Source organism: Empidonax traillii, unplaced genomic scaffold (genome assembly GCF_003031625.1).
Source record: "Empidonax traillii isolate 1590-97213 ecotype Southwest subspecies unplaced genomic scaffold, ASM303162v1 scaffold45:size3623477, whole genome shotgun sequence".
NCBI classification, from domain to species: domain Eukaryota; kingdom Metazoa; phylum Chordata; class Aves; order Passeriformes; family Tyrannidae; genus Empidonax; species Empidonax traillii.
In genome coordinates this window covers 2899982-2917696 of record NW_020955238.1, presented here as the reverse complement: position 1 = coordinate 2917696, position 17715 = coordinate 2899982, and the positions used below count along the sequence as shown (strand labels likewise).

The 17715-nt window shown below is 34.8% G+C and overlaps 1 protein-coding gene across 14 annotated transcripts in view; it reads right to left on the bottom strand.

Moving 5' to 3' along the window:
• AKAP6 (A-kinase anchoring protein 6) overlaps positions 1 to 17715 on the bottom strand; it is a 269123-nt gene that overhangs the window by 129346 nt on the left and 122062 nt on the right. For 12 of the 14 annotated variants that reach the window (XM_027878788.1, XM_027878783.1, XM_027878784.1 and 9 more), the window contains 2 exons: positions 13277 to 13373; positions 11850 to 12016 (listed from right to left, as the gene is read on the bottom strand). In XM_027878788.1, coding sequence (XP_027734589.1) covers positions 11850 to 12016; positions 13277 to 13373 — 264 coding nt within the window. The remainder of the gene's footprint in view (positions 1 to 11849; positions 12017 to 13276; positions 13374 to 17715) is intronic. The other 2 variants (XM_027878790.1, XM_027878793.1) reach the window with 1 other exon arrangement.

Genomic DNA, 17715 nt, shown 5'->3' with positions numbered 1-17715 from the left:
TAGCTAATACTTTACAAACAGAAGTCTTTGCCTCAACACATGTCAGAAAGAAGTCCACTGTGATAAATATGGATGCTTCATGCAGTATCTCTACTGAAGAGTAAGAATCAATGCCAAACAAATGAACTAGCAAAAAGATGCACTTAAATATATTCTATTTCTTTAATATATTTCCTGTCCAACTTTTTAAAACATTTTATTGCATTAGAAAAATGTGAAAGTAACTTTTAAACCTTATTGTTGTTGACTACTTCATAAGAAAAAAAAAACAGATTTGCAAACTAACTCATTAATTTTCATATTTGGGAAAAACTGGGCACATATGTCTATTCCTTGTTTAAGGGCTGTTTCATCTTGCTACATACAGACTTTGTAAAAGAGACAATTATCCCATTTTCTTGCATCTATCTTTATATTTTGCATTTCTAGTAGCATTTGGTTATTCTACAGTGCTCTAAACTGCTTGGACCTCAAATCTAATATAGGAAGGGCAGACTGTACAAGCTAATACATTTACTTAATACCCTTGCAGTCTCCAGGAAAATTTGCCAAAACAGCAGCAATGACAGAAAAGACAAGCTGACCTGATCACAGCCACCTTCCTCTTGCCCCTTCTTCCAAACTGAAATGACTGTCCTTGAATGTAGGCAGTCATAAATGCACTATTCTAAACTTCTGTTGTGTATCATGGCTTTAAGTCATAGTATTTCAGAACACATGGTGCTGAGCTCTTCAGCAGATCTGAACTTTTTTCCTCTGCAGTTTTCTATCTCTTTTCTCAACATTTTTTTCCATTTCATAAGGGATGATGTGGATTGTTAGCATCAAGCATACTTGTGATTTTCTTAGGGCTCATAAACCAAGGATTAAGGAATTCTGTGCTAAATGCCTGTCTCGTTTCTATAACATGACTGTAAAGAGGAAAAATAGGAAAAAGAAATGAAGTGTACATGCCCAGATGAGCTATTCTTTCTCTCTGGTGTGGTGATGGTTCATAAAGCATGCTATGGGGCGATTATAAAAGAATATGGCATACCACCTGTCTCCTGGTCAGAAAACCCATTTTACATTTAAAGCCGTCTTAGGTTAACTGTCATTAACATTTACAGCTGCCCATGGGATATGGCAAAGTACACTACCACCACACATATTTTTGTTACAGTTACTTCCAAGTGTTTAAGGAAGAAGTCTAAATTTCTAAATGTGATGCAGTCCCCATTGTATCTCCCACACTGGTTACACTACCATGGGCAAGTATAATTATCACAAAATGAGGAGCATCTGACATACTTTAAGAAAGGCTTAATTAAAAATGCAGACAAAATACTAATAAATAAATAAATAAATAAATGTTTCACCAAATGACCTACTGAAAATGTTGAGGGTTTTTTTCATAATGTAGATACCCATAAAGAAGTCAGGTCACACAACACTCAGCACCTCATGCTGTTGCCTTCTAATGGATTGGCTTAAAAAACTAGCAAAATCTGTAACATCACTTTGAATTTAAAGTTTAAGTGTAGTCAAGAATACTGTGCCACAAGACATTTAAGAATAAGTCAGTTTTAAAATGCAGGTTGTCCAAGTAGATTTTTCCTTCAAACATTGTTTTACCTGATTTCCCTTTTGTGACCACCCCAGTGAAGAACAGCTGCTTTAAGTATATAGCTGAGACTAGAACTGAGTGATACTATAGGTTAAATCATTGCTAGAAGATGTTCCAAAAGACTAAAATAAGAAGTGAATTAAAAAAAAAAAAAGCCATCAAATCATGCTGAATATAAAAGTAATTAAAATACTTTAAAAAGAATAAAAACATGCAGAAGATAAAATTTACCTTTATCTTATAGTATCTTTGTTCACATCAATGTTTCTTTTGTTCTCTATTACACATTTAATCACTCTCAGACATCAACCATAACAGCAAAAACTCAAATACCTGACTGATAATTAAACACAGTAATATTTATAAGAAGTTAGTTTATTCTGCAGATAGGAACATTTAATTTACTGCACAAATACAATGAAAGTAAAATTTCTTTTTAAACATCAGAGGAGTGCCATGCCAGTCACTCTTTAATGGAATAAAGCAGTAATTTTTGTTTTCAGACCAGTAATACAAGTTTAATAAAATGACAAAGTTAGAATGCTATTAACAGAAGCAACAATCTTTAGTAATGACAATTGGCAATAGCATCCATATTGAGCTGTCATTTTTAAAGTACGGGATTCTTAGAAGACTACAACAAAAAGGAAAAATTAGCTTTTCAGACATGATTTTTTTTAAAAAGCAAAACACGATGGAGCAGTTTAGTACCTAAAAAAAAAAGGAAAAAAAAAAAGAAAAAAAAAAGAAAAAAAAAAAAAGCATCTCAGTATAGCAGGCAAGCAGAGTTTACTCCATTGAATCCTGCACTACCAGAAGTAAACAGGATGAGAAGCATAGGGTGATATTGCACTGCTACTACTAGAACTAGAAAATCCAAAATAGACTAGTGGTGAAAGTAGAAGATAATAACCTTGTAAGTCCAATTCCTCAATCTTATGCCACATCATCTGAAAAATCAAAAATATTTATCATTGGGATGACTGGTAAACAACACAGGGGTAGGAGACACATTCGAAGTTCACCATTTGAACTGACCATTACTACTTCTGTCAGCAGTCAGTTACAAAGTCCATGGAGTGCCAACCTTCAGTCCCCTTCCACTGCTATCTGAGCCTGACCAGGCAGGTGAGAAGAGTCTCCCCACACATTTCTGTACTACATTTCACTGGTGATCCTGGTGAAATCCTTAACTGTTTTGAAGAGCATCAGGGGGCAGAGAAGGAGAAGGAGCAGGAATAAGATATGAGGAAGGAAAGTTAATCGAAAAGATCTGAATTTCAATTAACTTGCTTTTTTTAGTGATCCCTATCTATAAATCCAACCACAAACTTGGTACACCAAGACATTTTCAGTCAGCTAGGACTCCTTGTTTTCACTTGCTTATTTATTACTTTATTTTAGTATGTTCCATCAACTTCTGAACTCAAACTTAAAAATTAAAAATAAATAAAAAGAAAGTTCTGTTTCTGCTGTGGCTCTAAAACCTTGCATGAACACATGGGATTCTGAGCCCACATAGAAAAGGATCCAAGCAATAGCTCCGACAGGCTATCCTAGAAATTTCTGCTTTAGGATGGGAGATATTGAGCTTCAGAAAATATATCTGTGTATTTGTGTGTGCATGTTACTAAAAGTTACTAAATGTGGATTTCTCTGGAAATCTGAGAAACATGTGAAACAATAGGCAGACATGAATAAACAAACCCTTCCACCAACATTCACTGCTGAAAATATGTTCTATTAAAAATAAAAGAACAAAAATTCAATGATTGGGTAAAGAGAGCAGAATGGACAGATACTTGCCAAATAGAAAATCAAGGCTTTGTATGGTTAATACTTTGTTTGTTTCACTTAAGATAAATGTTAAGATATGTGCTCAAATATCCTCGAGGGTTGTTTTTTTTTTTCAAATATAGGCCAAATCTAAATGGGATTTTTGCCTAAATAAAACTTGTCAGAGTTGGTCTGTTTATGCATGTGAAGTTACAATAGCCTAACACACTTTCAGTTTCAGATAAAAATGTTCAAAGATTCAAATAGCATTATGATAAAATTTTCCCCCTTGGGCATATGCCAGTTTAAATATCTGTTCTCATCAAGTTTTCAGTCTGCACTTGTTCTCAGTGGAGTGATTTAGATTTAAAACATCTTTCAAAGTGAACTCCTGAAGTAAAAAAAATCGTAATTTCTTTGCTAACTATGTAAGCATAACTGTTTCTACTTACTAATAGTGATGGCTGTTAAAGAGCATATAGTTGCCAAAAGTAATCAATATACGGAATCTAGAATCATCAAGGTGTGAAAATTAGAAGCATATTATAAGTACCACAGATACCTCGGAGTCCTTGATCACATCTTCAATTAGAATGTGACTTTTGATATTTTTGCAGTAAATTTTATGATATGCTGGTTAAAAATGCACCTATGTTTTATAACAGGACTAAATATTATGCTTAACAACACATACAATTTAGCTGCAAAAAATATGACTTTTAAAGTGTGACACTGAATTTTATACTTAGTAGTGAGATCAATAAATCACAGATAAGGTGATTACTTTCATATTCACTAGAAAAAAATGAGAAGCTCTGCTACTGTTTCAGAAATTTGTCTTGTAAAGATTATTAGAATTATTTTAGATACTATGAAAACAATACTGTAATACAGAAATTGCAGCAAATATGCAAGGAGGTTGATGGATATATGAGAAAACAATCTCTGTAAGCTAAAATGGGACCCAGGTTTGCTTAAGGACTTCAGGGACATCATATCTTGAAAAGCTAGCAAAATATTTGGTTAACTTATGATACAGAGAAGTTTTACCAGGCTCATGTAACCTGAAAGAAGATGTTTAGGATGGAGCTATCGTTCGTCTTCTCTCATTGCACTACAAACACTAGCTGCCTAGCTTCATTCCTTTTGCTGTGAAGGGAGGTTCTGAATTAAATAAAAAAATCATTCCTCCTGCCCACTAAAAGACATACAGTTCATATACGCAGGAGAAACAGCTTCTGGTAAACAGCAGTGAAACTACTGTGTGAAAGTTGACCATACATCTAACATCCCTAAATGTTTTTCTGGACCCCTTTGATGTTTTGCTTTAAATCATCCTGGAAAAAAACTACAACTCTTTGAACAAAAGAAACATTTTCAAAATAGAGCTCTCCCAGATATGTAGCATTTAAAATGTTCAGTCAACTGAAAATTACTTCCAAAAGCAGTGGTCAAGTATTACCAACCCATTTACAAGCATACTTGCATAATTCTGCACTTTAGCCAGTAGTGAAACATTTACCATCAAAACCAATGAGTTTGGTTCATCCCAGGTGGCCACAGGAACACAGGCTGTGGATTTCCAGCCCGTGGAGAGGAAGGCAGTGGGGAAGAATCACAGATCTTCTTTCCCTGTGAAGCAGCCAACCACCACCATGATCCACAACAGACTCACAGAGGCACAAGAGAAGGCTACCAAGGACATAACCTGATTTACAGCCTCTCCTGGAAGATCTCAGCTGTGTAAATCCTTACAAACAGCTAGATGGAATATTCTTCCTCTAGGAAAAGGAACAATAGTTCTGACACCTCCTTCTCTCAGGGTGTGTTGGGGAGAAAGCCCTTGTAAAAGAGCTGACCAAGAGCAGGCTTTAAGGCTCAATTTGCTTATGCCTGTGTTTTGGAAAAAGGCCTTGGTCTAATGATGCAAAAATTCAAATTTTATGAGCTTGGAAACTTAAAATCATCCCAAAATGACTAGCTTGGTTAAAGCATTTTAACTAAGCAAGAACTTGCTCAACTACATAATTCCTTACTCAAGGATAGATACACAGTACAAGACAGAAGCATCTTGCCAGTTTTATGAATATGCAATGTATCAATTTAAGATTGCATACACTTAAAGGAAACATTCTGTACATAAAATATTACGTGGTTACTTTGGGTTTGCCTGGCTTTTTTGAAAGTTTCTGCTTAGCTGAAGAAAATTTTGCTTCAAAGTACGATAAAGAGAGGTACTTTCTTGTCAACATACTGGGTTTTGTCAATAAAAATCCCTGTATCAGAAAGGTACTAAAAAGTACTAAAGGTCTATGTTTTCTTTCTATCTGTATTAAAATTATCACACAAAATTTTTCAACTAATTCTCAGAGTCTGGTACAGTACTTTCAACAAAGCTTTTCTGCTCAGTTGACACAATCACACCTTTAATACGCTTCAGTAGATCCCCTTTTTCTCTATTTCTTGTTTCTTTAACTAACACTCACTATAAGTTACACCCATTCAGTTTTCCATATTCAGGCTCTCCTTTTACCAGTGTTAGCTTCTGCTACTAAACTTATTCTAAATCATATTTCTGTTTCATTTCATTCATTCACACTAAAATGGTGTGGAGAATTATGGTTTCACCTCTCAAATCTTTCCTGAACATACTTTTTGTTTATGATGTTGGCTAAGTCTATGCACATTCTAGATGATGTCTGTAACATTAAAATTACATAACGTATAAAGCAGGGTATTAAAAACTAGCAAACTGAGGAACTTGAAGCGTCTAGCTGCATTTATAGGCACAAACTTTCCTTCCCCTTGCTTCCTTTTTTTAGGTTCTCTTCATTGTTATATCAGCTTAGCTTGTTTTGACTAGCTTGGAAATTCTCAAAGGATGTTTTTAATCCTATATTTGGATAACAATTAATATCAAAAGAATTCAGTCATGTTTCACATCCTCCAGCAAAAGCACTAAAAGACGAGCTTATTCGTTGCAAAACCAAAATTTTGTCTATTGCTTTACGGAAGGATTTCATAAAAAACACTACCTTTTTAATCTATTTGACTAACTCATATGTGGTCCAAACCCCACCACAGAAGCTGACAGATCAAGAATACTGCAATATCACATACTAAAATACTTAAAGCCAAGGAAAATAATAACAGTAGTTAATTTTTTTCCTAGTACAGCAGAATTAACAGCATCGTTTATACTTAAGACTGAGATCACAGTATCTTTACTCTAGACTTCCAAAGTTCCCAAAGATTCAGGATTGAAATGCCACATGAATGATTTTGAACTGTTCAGCTGTTAGGCACAATAATAGTACTTATGTATAGATAGCATTTTGAATATTCAACAATTTAAGACTATGCCTCAATGCCAACATGGAAGAACCCTCTGCTCTAATTACAGGAAATCACTATTACCATCCTTTGAAGCAGTGAATGGTGAACTACAGATTTCATAATACTTTTCACAATACTTTGTAATACTTTACAGCAGAGAAATACGTTGTAAGGTATTATAAGGTATTTTTTTTACTAGTGAAAGGTAGTAACTATTAATCTGCACCTGAGACTATCCAGTTGTTCGGAACAGAAGAAACTAATACATTCAGCTGAAACTGCAAAGAATTAAGATGGCAGATGGTAAATACTAATACTGGAAGTAAGCCTGGGTAGAGGTGGTTAGAACTTCAGTTTAATGTCTCATCTATGAGGTGTTGCATTCATGACATAAAAGTCTTGTGTTTGAGTGAGGATGTGGCTCATTACAGACACACTGGAGGAAAAAATAACTTTTCTTGTAGTTTTTTTTCCAAGAAAAGACTTGATTAGGCCATGAGATAACAACAGACCAGAATGGCATGCCTATCACCAAACGAAAGGCCCTTTCCATATGCCTGTACAATGTCAGAGACAAAAGTCCGATTTCCATTTTATTATTTTTTCAGGTTTTTACTGATGAAGTGATGGCTATTTACATGACATTTTATTCCACAATATTAAGAACATGAGACACAAGGTTGCGTACATGAGTCTGATCCCAAGTTTATGAATGTGGAAAAGAGAGACTGTAAGGTAAATAAACAAAATCAGTTTGAGATGGGAAGTTTCATAAGCCCCCTGCAACTTAAGAAACTCCAGCAACCAAAGCAAAATGATCCTTCTAGCATATGCTATTCCTGCTCTTTCACTAGAAGAAATCAAGTGAAGGAGAATGAAGGCCAGTTACATATGCTATTTGACAACTTCAAAGCACTAACCACTACAATAATACGTACAATTCTCCATTTGCATATACTGGACACTAAAAAAACACAGTTTTCAAAGTGTTTATGTAAGTAAAATCGCTAGATTCTGAGATCTTGCTCTCTATTACCTGTTATAATATTTTAAACTGTCCCAGTAATAAACTTGCCCTATTTTTTAAATAATGAAAGGCATCAGAAAAAAAACACTGGTATGTTGCTTTTAATATTACAGCCCATGCATTACACTCATGTCTGCAGATTAAAAATACAGAGTTGCTAAAGAAAATAATCTACTCACAAATGTGACATTTCTCTGCACTAACCAAAAGATGCCAAAACCTTTTATTTGTAAATTCCCTTTATACAAAAATATTAATCTAAATGTTGTAGTCATAGCAGCATGATTGAATGGCCAGGACAAGTTACAAGTCTGAAGTAAAAAAGAAAGGCTTGTTACCATTCTCTAAACTTTGCTCTGCCTTGTTGCCCATTTCACAAAGTCATCCTCATATTAGCAGGATGTAATTGTTCCAAACTGTAATATTTAGTCCACCCACCAAGTCTGAGACCAGTGTCACTATAAAACCATCTTTAAAGGAGCGTTCCCAGAATCCCAAATTGTGGTACATATTAAACAGCTGCACCAAGTTTTCACTTTTTAAATGGAAATCACTTTTCCGTGTTCTGAAGACTCTTCATTTAAAATTATTATAAAAACTGTAATATTATGTGCAACTGAGTGGGAAATGATCCCATAAGTGTGGGATGTTTAATTATCTATCAAGAAGAAATTACACTGGTTCTCTTTTTCCCTGTATGCAAAGGTTTGTTTAACCACTTCAAACCCTGAGCCATCCACTATTTCTGTGATTTTCAGGTCAGTTTATTAAATGTGGTTTTACCTCTTCCTCAAAAACTCTTCAAATCCTTACCGCTTCTATGATTTGCCCCGCTGCCAAGTCCACTATAGAGTTAACACATTCTTCCCAAGAGTGTTTTTTTCCCTGAGACTACTAAGTCAAATTTCAATGTTCTAAGCATTAGGCTCAGTGTCTTCAGTAGTTTCCTACTTGTTTCTCTGAATCTAGAATGGAAAATTAGAAATGTTTTTCAATAATAAAGCAATTGTTCTGGGAAGAAACTTGTCCAGAAGTACAGAGTACATATATATTTGCAGAGTTCACCATTATTCTTTTAACCTACCAGCCTTTAGGTTCTGATGTTATACTCTGAACTGTTACCAAAAAAAATCCCAAAACTTAATTGCAAAATAAAAATATCCAGATCCAAAAATTACAGTAATGAACTAACTTTACAAATGCATGTTGGGAGCAGAACTTGCAACTGACACTAAGAATACTATTCCATACAATGTTCAGTGAAGGAGAATGTCTACTATAGGTAATTGCTATTAAGATTTGTATGTTTTTAAAGGGCATCAGTTACAGGATTAACTCGCAAGTTCTTCAGAAAGCCATGAATTTTTCTACCAAGTTATGATTTAAATAGATCAGAGTAATACTGGGTAAGTTACACTCTAGCCACTAGATAAGAAAGTACATTATGTTGTTTTTCAATACCACTCATTATTGTTTATTGAAAGCAATACTGTTCCAGTAGACCTTTCCTGATGGAGAATTGACTTGATTAAAGAGATCACTTAAAAAACAGACATTTTTAAAAGGTGAAAAAATGCAAGATATATGAAAACATTCCTTCTATTTCCAGATATTTTTGAATATTACTTACTATTTTCATCAAGAGAAAATACATACTGTAGCTAAGCGTCTCAAGATTCTGAAGGAAAGTCAATTGTACAGTATGTCATCTACTAGTCATAATGTTAGATCAGCACTTATTGGAATGTGTCATGGCAATTATGACATTCATTTTTAAAGGTACTTGTCACCGCACTAAGAAGACAAAGCTTTATATCTTTCAATTTAAACTGAATACACTCATCAAATCTTTATTTATAAAAATGATGGAATAATAGTTGTAGTAAATAATTAAAGAGATCTCACTGTTTTTCTAAGATCTTACACAAACTGTAACACCTCAGAGAAGCGTAGGCACCAGAAATGTTTAAAATCAATCCTAAGTCTTCTATAGCAATCACTATAAACTCCTATGAAACTTACATAGAATAAAATGAAAAATTTCCTAAGCAAAATCTGAATTCTGGACTACAAATGTTGATAATGTATTTCAAGAGTACAAAACATCCCTCTTCCCATCCCACTCTTCATTGCTCTTATAAAAGCTGCCACAGTGCTATGAAAACATATTTTAAAAATTCCTAAGGGAAAAGTTTCCTAGGGTCTTTGAAATTCCTCCTTTCCCTATTTCTTTACAGATTTCTAACACCAACACTGTTCTTGTAGTTTCTCAAAAAAGGCAAAAATAAAAATAACCTCTAGGTATAATCCTTAGATTTTCTATTATACTTCTCGATTTCCTTTTGGTTTTGAAACAAATGCAAACTGAAATCTACATTTATATTATCAACTCTATTTTAATTTTAGTTAATCTTTCAGAGTGAAGAAGTACATGGTATTTGACTACACTACTGCCCATACTTAGAAGAATCGTATAGGGATTTAATTAATTTAAAAACCTAAAAATATTTTCAGTTTCATCAATTTTTGTCTACTTTATTTATTTATTTATTTAACTGTAGGCACCAAACAAAAAAAAAAAAAAAAGAAAAAGGCCTTGCTTCAGATTCCTAGCTCTGTAATAAAAGGCATGAGGCAAGGCACTACCACCTATCTACTGCAACATAAGCCCTGTCTCCATTTCTTTCCTTTTAAGGAAATATTTGAATACAATTATTCCAAGCTAGGGATTCCACAATTTTCACAGAAAAATCAAGCTGGATTTTAGAATACTTTTTCATGATAATTTTCATCAAGCAGTTGAAGTTTTGGCCATGTATGAGTAAAGCTGTTCAGAGATCTGGATTAAATTATTGGCAGGGTAAAAAAATAACCTTTGAGCTAGTCTGTTTACTTTAAAAGACCTAATTATGAAATCAACTGTTACTCTACCATCTGATTCCTAAAGGAAGAGCTACATGGCCCAGGATCATTTTCCATCATGCAAGTGATGAGAGATATCAGTTCCAATTATGCCTCCTGCACATATGTGTTTTCCTGTAGTTTTATTTCATTGTTGTCCTTGGCTCTTCCTCCACCATCTCTAAGATCATTCTTTCTATATAGAATTATAGTAAGAAAATACCAGAACTTTTCACATAATCCTAGCCAAGAGTTACTCTACAAACTACAGACTGGGAAGCATTGAATATCCATGCTAAGAATTGTCTAGCATCAGAATCAGAAAATCTACTCAGCACAATAATCTCTGTTATTTCTACAAAAAAGAATTGTGAATTTTTCCTTACATATCAGCCTGATGTGTGTCAAGATGCAGAGTTTTTGGATTGCTCTGCTGCATATTCTTTGCTTAAGAAATGCTTCTGCTTACTATGGGTGGTAGTAAAAGGTCATGGACCCTAAGCCACAAGTTTCTGCCGTGTGTAGCATCCCTACACTGCTTGCACCAATTTGAATAAGCATGGTCTTATATAAAATGCTCTTACAAATATTAAGTTTGGCAACTGGTAAGTACTATATCCACAAATTATTACATGTGTCAATACCTTACTCTTAAAGTACTTGTATTCAACACAAGCACTGTTATGGAGGACTTAAACTCAGAGCAAAAAGATTTGTGAAAAGGCATATGACCTTCTTCCCACTACAATGGCCATCTCCTAATTAAGCAATGCATCTGATAGTCATTAACAGGAATGAGATAATGAATCACTTTCTCTCTTCTTTGCTAATTTGCTGTAACCAAGCGGCTAATGGATGTCAGAGCTGAGTGATTGCACTGATTATAGTGATTTATAGTTGCAACAAAACAATTTAAAACCATTCTGATTATTCATGTTAAAGATGCTTTATGTTTTGTTTACTAAATGTTTTATGTTCCCCCTCACACCCCTATACACAGAATGAGACAGGTCTTCCTGGAAAACTTGAAAGTTCTAAGATTTTTTTATTGTTTCAGAGTAAGGCATTTCATTTTGTTTATTAAAAAAAAAAAGTTTACCCAGTAGAAATGAAAAGCCTTAGGGTGGAAAGAAAACTTCAGTGGTGCCTAGTTCAAAAGAAGAAGGAAATAAGAGGAAATAAGGCAAACTTCAAGCCACTTACCTTAGGGCTCCCAGTCCCTTCCTCATTCTCTACAGACACATCAGTAGCCAGTATTTCTGCTTTGATGATATCCAGAGCCCTAAGAATCCAGCTGTGTTGCCGTTTGATTTGCTTCTGTAGTTCTTTCCATTGACTTGCAATCATCTGCAGCATGTCCTTCAGTCCTTCTCCACAATGAAGGGGTAAAAAGCAAAAGCTATAAACTCAACGGCATCTTTAAATATTATCCTTTATTCAAATAATAGGCAGGATATTTAAAATAATAAATGCAACAAGAATTTTAATGTGTTTTCTCAGCAATAAATCCAAGCATTACTATTGTTCATACTGCAAAACAGTGCTATAGGGTCAAACATTTCTTTTAGCCATCATGGTAAATTTTGATTATGCTTCAGATGACAATTTCAAGAGAAAAAATCCACATAAAATGTCATTAATCTGGCAGCAGGGAAAACTATGGTAATCTCCCCCTCTAATATCTAGTCTTTATCTTGAAACATTTCATAATCTTCCCAATACATTTTTCTTGCCTCCAACTCCTTTAAATATTTTGTGTAGTTTACACATTACTGATTTCTATTTCTATGGTGACATGCACTACTCTTCTTTGCTATGGCTATCTTTTTAGAAATATACATAGAAGTCAGTAATTTCCTATAGCTTTCCCTTTACAGAGATCTGGCTGATGCTGTGAAACAACAGAGGTACACATATAACATAATCAGAAAACAGTAGACCAGGGAATAACTTCAATCTGGATGAAAAGCATGCTAAGTAGGCCAAAATTAAGATGGCATTCCGTAGCAGTATATCCTGATTAAAACCCTATTATCAGACCAGTCACGCAAACATCTAAAAATATAGGAGGTGGTGGGGATACAGGGAAAATCAGTGTATCTGTCTCCCTCCTCTACATTTAAGGCCTCTGCAAAAAAAGACAAGCCTAACCAAAGTAAAAAAGGTATTTTTAATTTTAATCTAGTGCTCATAAATGTATTTAAATGAATGTAAGAATTAGTTTAAGTGTAAAAATAAAGCTTTACCAATGCAATTACCCATGCAGAGTATGTAAATACATATATATATATTTGAAATACTAATTCATTATCTTAATGTTATTTCCATAGCATGTATATCAAAGAATATGCCAGTGTGAAGTTTTCAGTGATGTGATTTCAATTGAAACTCAGCTGAACAGCAAGACCAAAATAAAATGAACAGACTATTCGCAGGCAGTATTTCATTTTATAAGTATCACTGCATTGTATGCAGTATATGAAACATTTATAAATCTTGAAGGTCAATCTGATAATGTAAATATTAATAATACATAAGGAAGTGAATATATGCAGTAATTTACAGCAATGCTTCTTCATTCTTTAATAGTCTGGAGACATAAAGACTTGCAATATTTCAGGAGGATTTACCTGATTTGTGAGATACAATAAGCTCAAGAAGTTGGCGTCCTTCTTCTACCACTGCTTCTTTTAAAGCAGAGTGGCTATCTACATTCAACTTAAAACTCTGGGGGAAAAAAAAAAAAAAAAAGAATAAAAAAGAGAGAAAAAGCCCTCAGTATCAGACATTATAGAGGCAGTTATCGTAAAACACACGTACAAAATTACTTGTTGTTTTTTATCAAGAACCACGTCCCTACTTACCCAATAGCCAAACCAATTTGTGATACTAAAAGCTATTGATATTTTGGATCTGGGCTCAAAATGTTTCCATCAGATCAGCAAAGCGCATCTGTGTTGAAACAGCTGACATATCTAGACATTCATTAGATTTTATGAAAAGTCACAACCCGTAGGCTATATCTGGAGTAACAGTGTTCTATAAAATACACTAAATTTATGCCACCACATATGAACTCTGAGTTTTTTTCAGATTTCTTTGAAATGTTGGTGATAGCACTATTTATGAAACCATAAAAAATTACAGCATTGAATATATTGGCCTTATGTGCACTCACACAAATCTATTAATACTGTGTTCCTGAGTTAACTCTCATATCCATTTTCAAAGAACAAATCAGTCTGCTTTAGATCTCAGCATTCTAAATTTGCAAAGAAATTATTTTTCAAACATTTTTTCACTAATATTTCGTTTAGTTTACAAAGGTTCTCTGCTTTAACAGTCAAAAATATTTTTGTCTCTTTTTTAATTTTATTTTTTAAAATTGCATTAAAATCCAGTAACAGAGAGAGGAACTGGAAACACGATATACTATGTTATGCCATTTATTACACCAGTGATAACTTGGATAAATTTTTTAATTATTTGCCAGAGCTTCTCACCGTATTTGCCTGTAAGGAAGTGAAACAAAGCACAGTAGAGAAAAGGGTACTTGCTGTATTTAATCATAAATTGCGAGCAACACTTTTTCTCTTTGAAATGTCTATAAAATAAGTGGAAACAATATACGACCACTTAAGAAAAAAAGAGCTTTTCCTTCTCTTGGAAATGAGTTAACTGGCAGAGATGATAGCAATCTTTGCAAGTGCACATTCATAGCTTCTGTTTTTTATAAAACTTATTTATACTTCTCCAAATGCTAGTGACCATGCTAATACCGGAGTAGCAGACACCACAAAATACTCAAAAGCTGACAATTCTTAGGGAAGCAACCATTTCCTCTCTTTTTGAACTCCTGCAGTCAGGCTGATTGGCATAGCAGAAAATAATGTTGCCAGAACTGTAATAAAATGAGATACTTTGACTGTATTCGTCATGGTTGAAAGAGGGATGTTGCTCAGACAGGCTCTTAACAGTCTTTCAGGCAGCATTGTACCTGACAGTGACAGAATGTTTTTGAGAATTCTCCATTCAAATAAAGAGCAAAAAACAGGAATTTTGCTACCTTCAGCATTTCGTCTAGTCCAATTTTCCTTGTATGGACATCTGAATATACTGGTTTGCATAGCTGTTGAACTGGGTCAGCCAAGAAAAGTTAAAAGGGAGAAAGGATGCCGTGTTTATTTCTGCCCCTTTCTTAAATCTAGAGTTTTATGAACACAAATCTAGAAGTCCTTTTTCCTTCATAAACCCCTGTCTGAACAAGCACTGACAATATTTAATTTACTGTTTACTTAAAACAGGCTTGTACTGAATAGTTTGTAATCATGCACTTCACAGGAAATGCACTATGCGTGTGTCTCACCCAGCAAAAGAGAACCTAAAGGACCTGAGAGTAGGTTGTGTAATTTCATATAATTGGAGTTGAGTATAGATGCAGCTGGATTTGGCAGTGTCTCGAGATGATGTGGATGTGTTTGATAGGAAAATTGGAAAAGATGAGGTATTCTTTTTCATTAGGAAAAAAAAAGAGACTTGGTGCCCTAGAAAAGATTCATTTAACATAACGCACCAGATACTACAATACAGCTTGATTTTCAGGTGCACCTATTAACCAGTAATAATGTTAAGCTGAAGAAGCAAAATATGATGAATAAAGATGGGGCCAAACTTTTGGGTTTTCACTAGCAATATTCTTCTCCTGCAAATTCTTATTTTATGGATAAATTATGCATGGCACAAATACCATGAACATACATGAAATTTAGCAGAAATAAGCTTTTGTCAGCACAGAGGCATCATGTCATGGTTTAAACCCAGCCAGCAACTAAGCATCATGCAGCCTCTTGCTTACTCCTGCCTCAGTGGATCACGGGCGAGAATCAGAAGGGTAAAAGCTAGAAAATGTGTGGGTTGAGATAAAGACAGTAGGGAAAGCAAAAGCCACAGGCACGAGCAAAGCAAAATGAGGAATTCATTCACCGCTTCCCATGGGCAGGCAGGTGTTCAGCCATCCCTTGAAAAGCAGGGCTCCATTACACATAACAGGTACTTTGGAAGACAAATGCTGTAACTCCAAGAATCCCCCACCTTATTCCCTCTTTCCCCAACTTTATATACTGAGAGTGATGTCATTTGGTATGGAATATCCCTTTGGTCAGCTGGGGTCAGCTGTCTTAGCTATGTCCCTTTCCAGCTTCTTGTGCACCCCCAGCCTACTTGCTGGTGGGGTGGTATGAAGAGCAGAAAAGGCCTTGATGCTGTGTAAGCACTGCTCAGTAGTAACTAAAACATCCCTGTATTATCAACACTGTTTTCAGCACAAATCCGAAACAAAGCCCCATACTAGCTACTATGAAGAAAATTAACTCTCTCGTAGCCAAAACCAGCACGCATCAAAAGGAGAGAACCATTCATACAAGTATAAACATAAACAGAAGCAAATGAAACTTTCAGTTGATATAGAGAAGTATGAGTTTTGATTTTAGAATTATATATTTATATATAATTTCTTACTGGTGGTAATTTCCCAAGAAAAATGAATAACTGGACAAGGAACACTGCAAAAAAATAGCGCTCAATCAATGTTCAAGGTTTCTCATGCCTGAGGGGCTGAAAATGTGACACATGAAAAAGACAAGAGTTGAAGATGTAACAAGTATTACATGTCTATACAATGGAGATATGCAAATTTACACAGCTAAGCATAATATCAGACCAAATATTTGGAATTGAGGAAGACCCTCAAACACAGAGGTCCTCTCCCAACCTGGGTATTTCCCTACTGTTTACTTATGGCATTTGGAAAATTGTAACTCTAACAGCGTGTGACCCAGGTACTCTGCTCCCCTCCTCCTCTGATCTTTCCTGATAATGAATGGAGCCTTTGCGTCTGAAGAGAGGAAAGAAGAAGAGGAGGGAAGTCAATTAATCAAAGTCTTTTTTCCAGACACATTTGCAGCTATAGAGGCAGTCTAAATATCACACATGAGCACGTATACATTATGGAAAATGCATGTGCATTGGCCTGACAGCAGCTTTTTAAACAACACATTAATGTCATCCCTCACACTACAGTGTATATAATGCAGTTTACAAGCTGCAACAAGCAAAATTTCCTTACACAGTTTTCTGCACTTTTCCCAATTACCATGTATCTATATACAACTATCAACTGTTCTTATTTAGCAAGAAAGGAAAAGTGAGGCAGGAATCATGCAGTTTTAGAAAAGCTTGCAGAACTGTAAACAGGAATACAGACTCCAAGGGTGTACATGCAAAGCCCCAAGAGTGGTATCTTCCTCTGACAGCATGGCAGCAAGGAGCCCAGTCTTCACAAAATGTCCCCTGACTTTCAGGAAACTTATTGACCTACCAGACAACAATAGTACAGAACTGCCATGTGGAAAAAACCCATCCCCTTCTTATCTGTGCTGGACTATGAACAAAGTAAAAATATGAGAGTCCTTTCCCAGAATATAATAAACTCCCCCTCTCATCTTCTTTGTCTTTACAACTGGGGATTAGAAAAAAATTGTTTGGAAAAAAAAAATTGTTTGGTGTTCCCCAAAGGATTTATTTTATGGCTGTACCTACATATATTTAGGAAACTTTCATTGATTAGGTCTCCTGCACTATGTACATGTTGAGCTCTGATATGCAACCTTTTGCTATTTTGTAACCCTCTGATCTTAGGAAAATCTTTGTAATTTGGTAAAACACAACCTGGGTCTTGACCTATTTTCATCTGCAGTAAGGACAGACAATTAGCAAATTTTTTTGTTTCCAGAGGCATAGAGACTTTGTATAAGCATGACTTTTTTTTTTTTTTTAAGTCATAATGCATCCAACTAATTGTTTCCAATGTACTGCCTCTGAAACAGAAATCAGCAACTAGATATCATGTGAACCTACAATGTATACATAAATAAAGTTAGTTTGGATGACATAGCAGTTTACACCTATTGCCAGATTAAGACAGCGTATTAAAAGAAATTTTTTTTTTCTCAGTCAAGCATGCTATTAGCATGTCTGGTGTACTGGGGTATACCTGAAAGATAGTTTTCTT